This window comes from Haliotis asinina, chromosome 5 (genome assembly GCF_037392515.1).
Source record: "Haliotis asinina isolate JCU_RB_2024 chromosome 5, JCU_Hal_asi_v2, whole genome shotgun sequence".
Lineage (NCBI taxonomy): Eukaryota > Metazoa > Mollusca > Gastropoda > Lepetellida > Haliotidae > Haliotis > Haliotis asinina.
In genome coordinates, this window is record NC_090284.1 from 73701526 (window position 1) to 73715861 (window position 14336).

The 14336-nt window shown below is 40.1% G+C and overlaps 1 protein-coding gene across 1 annotated transcript in view; it reads right to left on the reverse strand.

Annotated features, from left to right (window-relative positions):
- Window positions 1–428: 428 nt before the first annotated feature.
- LOC137285256 (myosin heavy chain, striated muscle-like) overlaps window positions 429–14336 on the reverse strand; it is a 35274-nt gene continuing 21366 nt past the window's right edge. Inside the window, exons 5-32 of the mRNA XM_067817565.1 lie at window positions 11214–11322; window positions 10896–10988; window positions 10653–10716; window positions 10401–10499; window positions 10140–10243; window positions 9415–9816; window positions 9052–9222; window positions 8459–8762; window positions 8293–8360; window positions 7412–7499; window positions 7091–7208; window positions 6691–6948; window positions 6115–6580; window positions 5594–5949; window positions 5373–5463; window positions 5048–5191; window positions 4666–4832; window positions 4411–4489; window positions 3995–4240; window positions 3653–3849; window positions 3203–3335; window positions 2799–3015; window positions 2423–2663; window positions 1987–2179; window positions 1566–1826; window positions 1081–1320; window positions 756–956; window positions 429–629 (exon numbers count right to left, since the gene is read on the reverse strand). Of these exons, the coding sequence (XP_067673666.1) occupies window positions 483–629; window positions 756–956; window positions 1081–1320; window positions 1566–1826; window positions 1987–2179; window positions 2423–2663; window positions 2799–3015; window positions 3203–3335; window positions 3653–3849; window positions 3995–4240; window positions 4411–4489; window positions 4666–4832; window positions 5048–5191; window positions 5373–5463; window positions 5594–5949; window positions 6115–6580; window positions 6691–6948; window positions 7091–7208; window positions 7412–7499; window positions 8293–8360; window positions 8459–8762; window positions 9052–9222; window positions 9415–9816; window positions 10140–10243; window positions 10401–10499; window positions 10653–10716; window positions 10896–10988; window positions 11214–11322 (5257 nt within the window). The 3' untranslated portion in view covers window positions 429–482. The remainder of the gene's footprint in view (window positions 630–755; window positions 957–1080; window positions 1321–1565; window positions 1827–1986; window positions 2180–2422; window positions 2664–2798; window positions 3016–3202; window positions 3336–3652; window positions 3850–3994; window positions 4241–4410; window positions 4490–4665; window positions 4833–5047; window positions 5192–5372; window positions 5464–5593; window positions 5950–6114; window positions 6581–6690; window positions 6949–7090; window positions 7209–7411; window positions 7500–8292; window positions 8361–8458; window positions 8763–9051; window positions 9223–9414; window positions 9817–10139; window positions 10244–10400; window positions 10500–10652; window positions 10717–10895; window positions 10989–11213; window positions 11323–14336) is intronic.

Genomic DNA, 14336 nt, shown 5'->3' on the forward strand with positions numbered 1-14336 from the left:
ACGGTGACACCCGCGACTTGTTTGCCTCGACTTTAAAACGAAGGCATCTGACACTGGAATCCATCTGTTACAATGCACACTTCGAGATGTCGTGTTTGAATGTTCGTGTATGTTTTAATCACCCCTTGTATTTGTGTATGCCATTCGTCTCTAGGAGTATCATACAGAGAGCACAAAATCCTAATAGGAAAATGTTTCACAATAAAAAAATAAAATGGAACTTGAAGCATAATTTTTATTTCACAGCGGCATCTTCTTGCATAATGAAAGTTACATAAATATAGAATTGAATATTATGTCTATGGACGAACACAGTCAGGCACCTGTAAGACATCTGTAACAGATACATAATTGTGACACAGCAATATTTTCAGAGTTGGTGTTCTATATCGCCATACTGCGAAATGTTTCAGCTGTTTCAAGTATCAAGAATCTCGGAGATATCTGGCGTTCTATGACGCCTGTTGCATTCAAAGTTTTATTCAGTTGCGAGCCATTGAAACAGAGCTTCGGTTCTTGGCTCTAAGTTTCTGGAGAGTTCCTTCAGCGACATCGGCTCTCTCCTCAGCATCCTCCAGCTCTTGCTGTACCTTGCGGAACTTGCCCAGATTCATGGCCGCGATTTCCTCCTGTAAATTGTTTAAGTGGTGTAATGAGATATCAATTGTACGCTTGTGAATGTGTTCAGTCATGTTCATTGTCTTACAGTTTCTTGTAATAGGAAGTGAGAACTACTAGCTGGTATTTAGACTTACCGCTTCCTCAATCTGCATTTTGTATGTCTTCAATTTAGAGTTCAGCTTGTCCACAGTCTCTTGGAGTCTTGCTTGGTTCTTCCTGTCCTCATCTGCCTGGAAGGCAATCTCTTTCAGACGACGATCAGCAAGACGAGAATTCTTCTGGTTCTCAGCATGGCGTTGCTGCTCGTTCTCAAGTTCAGTCTCAAGTTCACGAATCTGAGAAAGCAAGCAGCATGTTATGGATGTGAAACAATCAGCTTTATTTGTATGTATGCTTCACAAAACATTTACTATAAACAAGTAATTACAAAGGTATGATCAGGGAATTGATTTTGAATACCCTTTGTTCGAGTTTCTGTATCGTCTTCCTTCCTCCCTTTAGTCCCATGGCCTCGGCATCATCAATTCTCATCTGAAGCTCCTTCACTTGACACTCAAAGTGTTTCTTGGCCTTCTCTAGCTGTCTGCTGTGGTCCTGCTCAATGCGAAGCTCATCAGACAGGCGAGTGCAATCAGCAACAGCATGCTTGCAATTCTCTTCAGATGTCTTGAGTTGATTGTTCATGTCATCTAGGTCAGACTGGTGGAAGAAAGGAGTCAACTTGTTACTTTGATATTTCTTCTTACAATACAATACCTACACAAGGGAACTGAGCGATCATCAGCTGGTGCGCTTTTAACACGCTTAAAAAGTTTCTAAAATTTCATCCTTTTGTCAGCTGCACAAAGGACAAGTAGAATCATAGTTAACGTTGTGAAAGTGTAGTCACCACATTGTTTGTTTTTCCGGTTAAATAAAACTCCCCACCGCCAAAAATAGCTCACCATCATAGCTGCGATTTCGTTATCAAACTTCCTCTTCTGGCTGGAGATGGACGTCATCTGGACAGTAAGCTCATTCACACGGTCTGTGGCATCGTTTAGCTCGACTTCAGCGGCCTTACGGGCTCGTTCCGATGATTCGAGGGACGTTCGCATCTCCTCATTCTCACCCTTTAGTATGTTACAACGTCGTTCAAGAGTCTGGTAAGCTTCGCGTGACTCTTCGCGTGCTCTCTGCAGGTCGTCAACCTTGATGCACAGCTCCTAAAATCACAAAATAGAATTCATGCGGTTACATTCTGTCAAGTATTTCCTCTTATATAAAAAGTGATATCGAGATCGTCACATCGGTGAGTACAATGTCAGTTTGATTGCAGTACTCTTGGGTTTTTTTCTTCAGTTAAGCAAACCTAGCTAAATGTACCTTTATTTCAACTTGACTTTTCTTTGAAATTTTCTCGGCTTCTGCTCGTGCTCGTCCCGCAGCATCCAGGGATATCTCAAGCTCGTTGATATCTTGTTCCAACTTCTTCTTATTTTTTATTGCTTCTGTCTTTCCTTTTGTTTCCGCCTCTAGACTGGCCTGTAGGGACTCAAGGGCTCTTTGATGATTGCGCCTGAAGACGAAGTATATAGATTTCAATAGGTACACATGTGGTCGTAATTGTTCAAAGGTTCGGTTTTCTTGTGATTGTGGGAAAGGTTTATAGCTGGCATTTAAAGTCTAAATATTTCTTTTCATATATAAATGCAGATGGGGACGAGTCCCATTCCCCCTCTAGTAGTTGACAATTGAACTACTTGTTGTTCGCTCAACACGCGATCTGCCATTGAGGTAATATAGCAGTAAAATTACTAACCGAGTGTTCTCAAAGTCTTCGTCTTTCTCTGCAATACGCCTGTCAATGTCAGCTCTTACGTGAGCAAGCTCCATGGTCATCTTCGCCACCTTCGCCTCCTCCTGTTCCAGAGATGACTCGGCCTCCTCAAGGGCAGTCTGGAGTTCCTCCTTCTCCATCTGGAGACGTTTGCAGGCCTTCTCAATGTCGTGAACGCCACGGCCACCATCACTCAACTGGCCAGTGAGGTCATGGATTTCATCTGGTACACATATCACAATATGATTACCACAACAGATAAACTAGAAGCAACAAGTAAGAATCAGATACTTATGAGCAATGTGTCATGCATGCTACTTTAATAATGACAATCATCAGATGGCAATAATTCATTTACCAGACAGGTTCTTGTTCTCTCTTGTTAAAGCCTCAACTTGACTCTGATATTCCTCAACCTGGCCCTTGAGGCGGAATATTTCAGTCGAGTAGGAACGTGTCTCCTTTTGACAGTTTTCAAGCTCGGTCTGAAGGACGGTAACCTTCGACTGCCATTCTTGAACAGTCTTATCAAACACCCTCTGCTTCTTGTCCATAGCGGTGCAAGTTGAGTTGGCCTGAAATAACGCCGCATTTTCACTATATATTCCAATTTCATATATCATGAGTAATTAACTTTTACACGTTAATATGATATACACTGATACTTATGCATTATTGCTTAAGACGATTTAACATGTTATAGATGTATTTCTTTTGTTCAGCGTCATTTCCTTACTGCTAAAGTGAAGCATTACCACTTACCCTCTCAACATCTACCATGAGGTCCTCCAACTCTCCTTGGAGTCTACACTTCACCTTCTCCAGAGAATTACACTTGCTGTAGGCAGCTTCCATGTTCTGCTCTGCTTCAGTTAGTTTAGCCTGGAGACGGCGCCTTTACACAGAAAGACCATGCATGTATATGAACAATACTTCGTGGCAAAAACACTAAAATTTGCTCACAACATTTGCACTGACATACTGCGTGAGTGAGTTTAGTTTTTGCAATGGTCTCGCAATATCATGGCGGGAATACCAGAAATGGACTTCACGCATTGTTCCCATGGGCGGAATCGAACCCGGGTCTTTGGCCAATCACTAATCACTAGTCGCTGCCCCTACACATGAGTGAGGCAAATTTATTATTTTGAAATACTGACAAATAATACTAAGTATTTATACCATATATGTATGTATGTGTGTGTGGTTTACCTTGACTCTTCTAATTCGTCCATTCTTGTGATGCCTTCAGTCTCATACTTAGACTTCCACTGCTGAACATCATTGTTGGTTTTTGCAAGTTGACGCTGAAGAGTAGCTGTCTTCTCCTGCTCTTCCTCCAACTGATCATGGACGTTCTCCATGTCAGCATTTAGGTTACGTACTTCAGTTTGGAGCTTCATGCGCATCTACAAATTACGTGAAATGTTCAGAATGAGGACACGGCAACTCAGTTACCGTTATTATACACCCACTTGTCTTGGTATAAAGATCACATATCTCATGTTCGACAGTCAGACGATTATAGTATAAGTATTATACAGAATAGCTCACCCTTGTTTCCTCTTCAAGACTGTTCTTGGCTTCTTCCAGGTGACTAGACAAAGTGGATTTTTCTTTAGTCACGTGACTAATGTTATGTTCAGCTTCCTCTAGCTGACTGGAAAGGTCACTGCACTCTGCCTGCAGTTTCATTTTGGAGGACTGCAACTCTGTGATCTGTCGTGATCCTTCCTCTATTCTCACATTCAACTCGCTGATCTGGCCTTCCATTTGTTTGGTCATCTTTTCAGAACAACCCTTGAACGACAAAACCAAAGAAGGCATTTATCACTCTGCCTTTGCCTAGGATGTATTCAAGTAACAGAAATGTACAAATTAAGTATGTTTGTAGAGGAATACGCACTAAATATCAGCCACTTGTTTCGATATCGCATTAACGACGGGAAGTATGTTCCTGCATAACTCACTCTGTTCTTTTGCACATGTTCCAACTGGGCTTGGAGTTCATCAGTTTCCGCCTTCATTGCCTGCTTCTCCTTTTCAAGTCTGGGAAGAATAACATATGTTTCGTAATGTTAACAGATGCAACCTGGCCTTGTCTATTGTATTACAAAGGTAAAGAAATAGACTTCATACAGTTTCTGAAAATGTTTAAGATAATGCCGTGACATGTACCAGTATTGTCTCATAACGTTTCAAGTATATATACGTATTCTACTTACTTTATTTTTTGTTTTACTATTTGGTCCAGTTGGTCATTGAGCTCGTTGAAAGCATCTTGGTGCTTCTTGCGAAGGATGGTAGTCTGTGATTCGTGGTTCAAAGTATTCTCTTCCAAATCACGACGGAGCTTGATAAGTTCCTGTTCCCGTCTCTTATTCAACTCAACCTGTAGACAAGTATCAATTGTTCTTGATCTTAAAATGATAGCTTTGCTATTACGAAATGCAACACGGATGATGGCAATGAAAAGGTGGATATCTACATGTGCTGTGACTGAATGCTGTATACCATTCTTCGATAGAATGATGGTGTGCCACACCTCATTATGACTTATGATAGATACATTGGTAAAGTGTCTTTCATTATAGAAACAGCACTTGCCTGGGCAGCAGTAGCACCTCCAGCTTCATCAAGACGTTCAGACAGTTCCTCCAATTCACGTTCAAGTTCAACTTTCTGCTTTTCAACCTTGCTTCTGGACTGTCTCTCTGCTTCAAATTCTTCTTCAAGTTCTTCAATGTGAGCCTGCCACGTATAACAAATGTTGAGACATGCAATTAACAACGAAATGCATTTGGAGTAATCGCAGTGGGTAATTTAAATTCAAATAATTGCTCAATGTTTTAGTGAATAATACAATACAATGAACAATGAGTATTTTTACTGGTTCAAATTTTAATAGCAGAAGATTAGGAATCTGATGTACCTGAAGATCTTTGACTTTCCTTTGGAGTTTAGCGACAAGGCCTTGTTCTTCCTCTACTTGTGTGTTGAGTGATGATATGTCTTTGTCTTTCCTGAAAGCAAATCAAACAATGTCACATGATATTCAGATTATCATGTTTCATTTGCACATGTCTTAGTCGAAAAATAACTGCAATGAATATAACAGTTGTATTATCAACTTTGGATTTTATGCACACTTACCTTTTGATGGTTTCCTCCATTTCTCTTTTGATGCGCTCAAGTTCTTCAACTGCTTCTTGTGATATCTTCAGATCCTGTTCTAACTTTCTCTTGACCTTTTCAACATCTCCTCGCATCTTCTTTTCACGTTGGAGTGTCTGCTCCATATCATCCAGTGAGTGCTCCAGTTTGCTTTTCAGTTTAGTCAAGTGATTCACCTTGTCCTCTTCGGCTTGAAGAGCATCTGATGTCTTCTGGTTTTGTGTTTCAATATCCTTTTTGTTCTTTGTCAGTTTAGCCAAGGCTTCGTCTTTCTGGGCAATCTCTTCTTCTAGTGTCCTGATTTGGTTTTCTTTCGTTTTAGTTTCCTGTTCCGACTGCAACAAGAGGCATTAATTTTTATGTGTGTGTATAACATGTCTCTTATTCCAAATATTTTGAAGACTTAACATACCGTTATCAGGCCTCACTGTCAACGCCCCCTTTAGCCAGGTGTTAAGATGACTAATTATCATGATTATTATTCGGGAGTCTATGCATACCTTGTCAAGACAGCTCTCAAGTTCTTCAATATCTTTCTTCAGTTCATTGTTTTCAGCTTCCATTTGTTTCCTTTTCTCAACTGCAGCAGAATTTGCATCTTCCTCATTCAGGAGACGCTCCTCCAGTTCCTTCAACTGAGCTTCGAAGTCACTTTTCTGCTTCAGCAGCTGCTCAACTCTTTCTTCACAGTCATCGATAGTGTCTTGTTTTGTCTGGACCTCTAGGAACAAATCATTTTTGGCCTGCATCAAGGTTACATTCTGTTCCTCGAGTTCCTTTGCCCTAGAAGTGATCTTCTCAAGCTCTTCTTTCGTTTTGACCAGGGCTTCCTCCTTCTGTTTCATTTCATCCTCAGCAGCAGCAATACTGAGAAGAGGCTTGACCTTGGTGTAGAACCTCCACCAGCACCAGTTCCTCATAGCCAGCCATTTGCGGATATTCTTCTGGATCATTTCCAGGGCAACTCTGCAAAGAATCATTTTGAATATTCAACATTGTTACTGACTAATGTGTACTTATATAATTTGTGTCGTTGTTGGATTATAAAACGTTTAAAAATAAGCAGTGTTTCTAACCTTTTGTCATGTAGATTCTTCAGGTATTTCCTCATCAAGTAGCCACGAATGTGGGCCTGGAACAGAGCCACAATTGTGGACAGTCGCTCGTCTCGGAGTTCCTCAAGGTAACCAAGGACACCCGCCTTGAAAAATACTTTGGTATTACCGAGACGATAATCATCTGGGTTCATCTTCAGCTCTTCAAGAATCTTTCCTGAGACTACTTTACCTTCCACAAAACCTTGCGGAATTGCATTTGGAGCAAGGATAGAATACCTGTTGAAAGGAATATACATTCTATAGAACTGACAAGATCGATTAAAACAATAGTTAGGATTCAATATTTATTGTTATTGTATTTTAATGAATCACATATATAACCATCATGCACATTTTATGTTTTCTATATAATAAATACCTCTGTTTGAATTCAGAGTACACGACTCTGCTGGGGAAGCCTTTCCTACAGATACGGATACCCTCAAGTACACCATTACACTGGAGTTGGTGGAGCACGAGAGCAGCATCAATCAGGCCTGGAAACAAACACGGGATTTGGTTTATTAAGTTACACAGATGACTTAGACAGGAATTGAAACATGTAAGTGATGTTATTCGAATACCACACAGATCTGTATCATGGACTCTGCGTTCGTGGGATATTCCTTATGATTCTGGTAATGCGTATTGATTTTTGTTATAAAAGAACACTTTTATGGTGATATCTATACATATTTACCTGGCGTCTTGGTTTCGTTGGGGATGATACAACGCACAAAGTGAGGATGAGTTGTGTACAAGTTTTTCATGAGCTTGTTCAAGGATTCCTGAAAAAAATAGCAAATGTTTAAGTCATGTACGTTTATAGATTCTTACAAATACATACCTACAAATATAAATGCTTACGAATACATTTGTCACACTTATAAATATCGTTTTCTGAAAGGCTGCGTGCTCTTCTGTTATTTTCAATGTACATACAAGCCTGGTAATATACCCCGCTGCCAAAAGCAACTCATTCGGCACTTTGTGGTTGTTACTTTTTTCATCTCGAATAACATTAAATCACGCATACCGCATGGACACCGATGTTTTGTGAATGGAAATCGATAGATATCTAGCAGGTAGATAACTCTAGATCTGCTTTTCCTGTGTAGCGATGGCTACGAAAACATTTGATTCTCTTTCCAAAATATACATTTTGACAAACAGTTCAAATGTAGTCCCTGTGAATATTAGAAGGGAAATTACATTTACTGAAACAATACCTACGGAAAAAACAGCAAGATGCAAGATTCGAATCGTTTGGTTCGCACAGGTTGACTGAAGTTTACGATCCGATACCCATGCTTCAAACAGTTCCAAATTAACATCGAGGTGTTCTGTAAGATGAATGTGTTGTTTACTGGTCCCTCGGGGACCATGGGTTGAGGTACCATCGATGTTTGTTTATGTTCCCGTAGGGTTCGTGGAACATAAACAAACATCGGGCGTACCTCAACCAATGCCCCCTCGTGACCAGTGAACAACTTATAATGTATATACTTTGTATGCCTCAATCAGCCCATGAACATACAAATTGTCAGTTGTGTCATGAAGTGATATTCAAACTATTTGTACCCTGTGAGTGGCTGAGATGGTCTGGAAAGCAGAGCTCTTCTTCTTCTTCTTTCCACCCCCTGAAGCGGCTGCGGCATCTAAACACAAGAATGGAAAAATGCATTAGATCTCAGAACAAGGCCAAACGGGGCATAAACAAAGTCGAAAGAGTGTGAACTTTACAAACCTCCTTCAGCTGGAGTAAAGAGAAGTTGGACGAGTGGCTCCTTGGATTGTTTCAGGAGATCCACAATGGTTTCGTTGACAGGGTCCTTGTTCTTTTCCAACCACCCCCCTATGTTGTAGGGAACTGTTCCAGCATAGTGCTTCAGGGCGAAGTCGCCGTGCTGGCCTCCCTTCATTGACTTGTTTGGCTTAAGAAAATTTGGAGATTTGCCCATGTGGTTCTCAGTCAGTTTGTCCTTGAAGGTCTTGTCTGATGCTTTGGGGAACATGCACTCTTCTTCCAAAATGGAAAGGATACCCAACGGCTGAAATAAAACAATGCGATTATCGTATCTCCTATTCCTCCATCACAATCATGAAGGTGTTTCAGTTCTTAAATCGAGCACTTCACCATGATAGTCATGAAGGCGTCACAGCTTTTAAATATATACATATGATAAGATGCAGCATGATTTTGCAGTGATATCTCATTAATGCCTGTATACATTTTCGCCCTTGGCGTTATGTTTAATGCATTTGCTTTAGTGTTATTATATGTGAATTGTATTGTTCATTTTAGCATTTGGTTTGTTGAAACTAGGCATGAACTTGTACCTTTTCAATAAGCTCAATGCACGCCTGCAAGTCCATTCCAAAGTCGATGAATTCCCACTGGATACCTTCTTTCTTGTATTCTTCCTGTTCCAGCACAAACATGTGGTGGTTGAAGAACTGCTGCAGGCGCTCGTTGGTGTAGTTGATGCAGAGCTGTTCAAAGCTGTTGAACTGTTTTGAAGATCAGAAAATTAAAAATACTTAAAAAACAAGATAGAGATTGGACTACAGATTTGATCCTTGAATTTAAAGGACCGATGAAAATTAACATGCATTAATATTAAGATAGAAAACACGGTCTTTCATTGAATTGCTTTCATTAGGTTCAACCAAATGACTGAATGTTCAACTATTTCAACTTACATCGAATATCTCAAACCCAGCAATATCCAGCACACCAATGAAGAATTGTCTCGGTTTCTTAGTATCCAGAGAGTGGTTGACCCTCTTGACCAGCCAGTTGAACACACGATCGTAGAGGGACTTGGCCAAAGCACCAACAGAATATAGAACCTGATCTTTGGTACGCCCTTGGGTGACGTAATCCATGGCCACCTTGATCTTGGGTTTACACAGAGCCTTCAGGAAGTCACCACAGTTGACACCCAACAGGAAGGAAACCTTCTCAGCCTCAGCAGTTCCATCGGGCTCAGCCTGTTCTCCCTTCTGCTTGAACTGCATCTCACCCATGTGAAGGATAGAGCCAGTGCACTTGTAAGCGCTGGTTTTCTCCTCAGTAGTGAATCCGAGAACATCAAAGGCTTCCTACAAACATAGACCAATAAATAGAAAAGAAATTATACACATATCACATACCAGGTGAGTCACAAATAAACAAAAACTGAGGAGTAATATAAAAAATAAACCCGGTAACTGACAGTAGGTTTCCATTCCACTGAAGTGCAATTCTGTAGTCCATCAATATGTAATTCTGTAGTCATTATGATGCAACACACTGTAGAATGTGTTTCCTTTTGCATGGTATTAAGTGACACAATTCTGGTAATCGTCGCACCATTTGTATAACAAAAGGGAATTCTGCTTTACAAGGAAACATTACTCCTATACTTGGTCATCAGGTGTCTTACATCTGTCATCTTCATCTCCTCATTGTCGTCGATGCCGTTGACTGTAAGGACACCCTGGTTGATAAAGGTGTACAGACCAGCATCGTTTTTAGCAACGATAGTTTCTGAAAATATATGAGTACGTCAATTCTATTCACGGAATTCGTTTACGTTTTCACTATACATGATATGTCATGGATGTGAAATTATTAAGCCGAGATGGAGCGAAAGAGAGGGAGAGAGAGAGAGAGAAGGGGGGTGGGAGGCAGGTAACGAGCTTACCTAGAACAGATGGAACCGCATTCGATAGCATCTGGTAGAAAATGTGGTAATTTCTCTCCACTGATTGTTGATAGGTGACACGGGACTTCTCTAATAGGTCTGCAAGAACGTAATATTTATAATGTACAATGTTGTAAAGCTTTTTAGGTATTCAGCGGTAAATTTTCATAGTATTGGATGGGATAGGGTATTTTTAGTATTTTGTTTACTCCAGTTTCTCTAAAAATGAGAGGTTGGACAAACATTACTCACATGTTTCAATGTCAGCTCCAGCAATTTTGCCGGACGTGGCGAAGTGGATCCTCACAAACTTTCCCTGTCAAAACATTTTGGTATTCAGTTATGATGAGAGCGGGTGTTTTTATATTTTGTTTACTAGCTCTAGTATTTGTCTTACTCTGGTTGCTTATAACTTACATATTTTATCTTTTATAATAATTATGAGATTGCAAGACTATAAAAAGAACTTAAACGTGGTATTTCTTGGAAACTTACGAATCTGGAGGAGTTGTTGTTTCGGGATGTTTTGGCGTTGCCATAGGCCTCAAGAACGGGATTGGCCTGCACGATTTGATCCTCGAGGGAACCCTGGAAATGAAACACTTTCTTTTCTAATATTTACGTGTTATTAGTTGTCTGTAAATGCTGTCCCCCATGCAGCTTCTATCTTTTTTTAAAGATGGCCAGTAGTTTATCGTGATGATATAACGTTACACTATTATTCTGCGCAGAACGTTACACTGAACGTTTATTTTCCATGATCATTTCGCATCCATTTTACTCGGGAGAATTTTCTCCTTATTAATATCTCACCTTTTTATCCTCTTGTTCCCCTTCCCCCTTAGAGGCGGCAGCAGCGACAAAGGCGAAGTAGGCGATGACCTTCTTGGTGTTCTCAGTTTTTCCGGCGCCAGACTCACCTCTAATTTGTTAGATTATTGTGTTTCAATGTTCTCGCAGTATATACATTCCATTTTACCGTTTTATAAATTAGTAATATGAATTCGTCACACTTTCGTGTCAATTATTCATTAAATTATATGTGTTCATGGAAGTGCGTAAAACAATGCTACAATACTCTAACGTTTCACTTACGTAATTAGCATAGACTGGTTCTCTCGATCTGTAAATATATGAATGGATAACTGTTATTGCAAAATTACCATATACCTTGTACATGTCGTAGAAGCCAACTAAACATGAGAATTGGGGATTATGATATGTGATTGTGTTTCCTTAGTGTCATATTATTCCCCATTCAGTTGTTTGCTTCAGGTAAAAAATGATTTATCTCATTCAGATTCAAGAGGTGATACATTGGGAATTTAGCTAACTACTGAAAATAAGAACATACAGTCAACAGATCATATTTACATAGACAGCTCACATCGTTCACATTTTGTCATGGACTAGATGATGCATGACAATGTTCATTAGCGCTTTGGTGATGTAGTAAGCACTGATTATTGCTGACGACAGAACAAAAGCAGTAATTACCTTGCACCATGAACTGGTAGGCGTTGTCAGAGATGGAGAACAAGTGAGGCGGCATCTCGGTCTTCCTCTTGCCTCTGTACTTAGCCACGATGGACGGGGTGTAGATGGGGAGACGGCGGTAGGGGTTGATGGCGATACAGAACAGCCCAGAATAGGTCTGTAAAATGTGTACTTTCAGTGAGGTTTCTCTTTGGGGCTACCTTTAATATCTCAAATTTGTACATAATGAAATCACATGCATCCTAATCCAACATATGTCATATTTGGGATTTCACTTTCTTAGTAAAGTACAAATTCTAGTACTTTTCCCATCCGGGATTCGAACCCGCACCCTCAGAGTCAGGCACCTAATCGCCAGCACACAAAGTCAGCCGCCGCTAGGTGGAAGTCGCGGTGGTTGAGCGGGCTAGGCGGCTGACTTTGTGTGCTGGCGATTAGGTGCCTGACTCTGAGGGTGCGGGTTCGAATCCCGGATGGGACTCAACCGAAAAAAGTACTAGAATTTGTACTTTACTAAGAAAGTGAAATCCCAAATATGACATATGTTGCATTTGACCACTTTCTAAATGGCATCGTGTAATCACATCCTAATCAAGAAAAGAATTGTAGGTTGTCATATGAAAGTCCCATCATTATTCAATATCAATATCAAGAGAAGAGGAAGAGTTTGATGGAGATGCAAAATAAGACTGAGTACGTCTGAAAGATCAGTTTACGATCTTTTGTAACACATCCTGTGGTTTTGTATTACTTATAATTCAGACTGGTTCATTGTTCATTGGTGTTTGTGCGTATGACAGCGTGCATGTGTGGGTGTTTGTTTTTGTAACGGTTGTTACTTACATAGATTAAGCCCGAGGTGTATCTGGACCTCAGGTTGTACAGCACGGCTGCTTCGTTCAAATAGGTCATGTTGGCGATATCCTCGATCTTCTCGAACTTGGGAGGATTCATCGACTGAACTTCATCTTTTTTGAACGTCTTAGTCTAAAGTAAGAAGAAATTGTAGTTGTTTAATGACTCGCCATTGTTAACTGAACAATGACATAGATCGGGAAATCATTGTGCCTTAATATATTGTATATATACCCATACTCATCGTCAAAGCAGCGACACCTTTCTTTTGGTGCATTCACAGTTTTCTGCATGTAACACTACCCATACTTGAACTACCAGAATCGTATATACTTATACCTCATTTGTCTCGAGGATCAGGACGGTAACATCATCGCCCTTTGTGCTCTTCAGTTCTGCAGCTCGGAAGCCCTGTTCAGCATCAGGCGCCCAGCAAGATTTCTTGGCATCAAAGGAGTGTTTTTGTTCCTTCAGCAACTTCTTGCGGTCCACAGCAAGATACTGCATCTCAGGATCGGTAGGATCGTAGGAGGCCATGGCAACTCAGTTGGCAAATAGTCGGTATCAGTGATCGTAAATCAGCTCTGTAATGAAACAAAAATGAAATGTTCATCTGTTTTAATAATAATTAATAAAAGGTGGGCATACGTAAAGATGGCTGTAAATTTAGAAGTTGCAATGAGATCCAATCTCAGCAGTAGCAACGAGGAGTAAGACATAAATCTCAATACAACACAATACAGTAGTACTTACTGCTTGAGCTGTTCTGGTTTCTCTGCTGAGGCATCAGCTATAAGTACCCGTTTATGAGAGAGGGGCGATTATGCAACCTGGCTTCCGATTGGTTTAGCTGTATGCGCGTAGCGAGTAGGTCCTGCTGGGACTACGGGTTGTGTTTCACCAGATGTACTATTAATTGTGACCACTGGGTGTGTGCGCTGCAACGTGGAATCCAGGCCCTGCTTCACTAAATGTCTGTTGAATGATATGACGTCATGGTCTTACCTATACTTGTATAATGATATATACTTTTAAATGGAGTAATGAATGTACTACATACATTTTATACGTGAAATTATACCAATATACGTCATTTAATCTCAGTGATGCTTCCATACCACAGAAATGCCGTTCTTGATGAGTTGAATTTGTAAAGTCATAATAAGGAAGAGAGTTTACGGATGATTATTTATTCATATTAAAACTCTCTTCATTTAGCGTATCACTTCTAAATGTCATTCAAAGACACACTGTGTTGACACTGCATAAAATATCGGAAACTGGCATTAACGCCAACTGACTAGCTTACACAAATGTCGTAATTTCAATTTTGATGTTACATGTTTTAGAAAGCATTCATTCCTGGGTGTCCCTCATAAAATCTTAACTTGAAACCTAAGTTATACGTTCATCTGTGAACACATTCATACTATCATTTTTATTAATAGGTGAGAGTAAGAGCGATCAGATTGTCATAGAGAAATATGACAAAAAGTTACTTCTCAGAATGTTTACTATAAAATTATACATAAACTCCCACCGTTAATGGTTCGTATGCTTTTATGAAAAAATAAATCTCTCCTT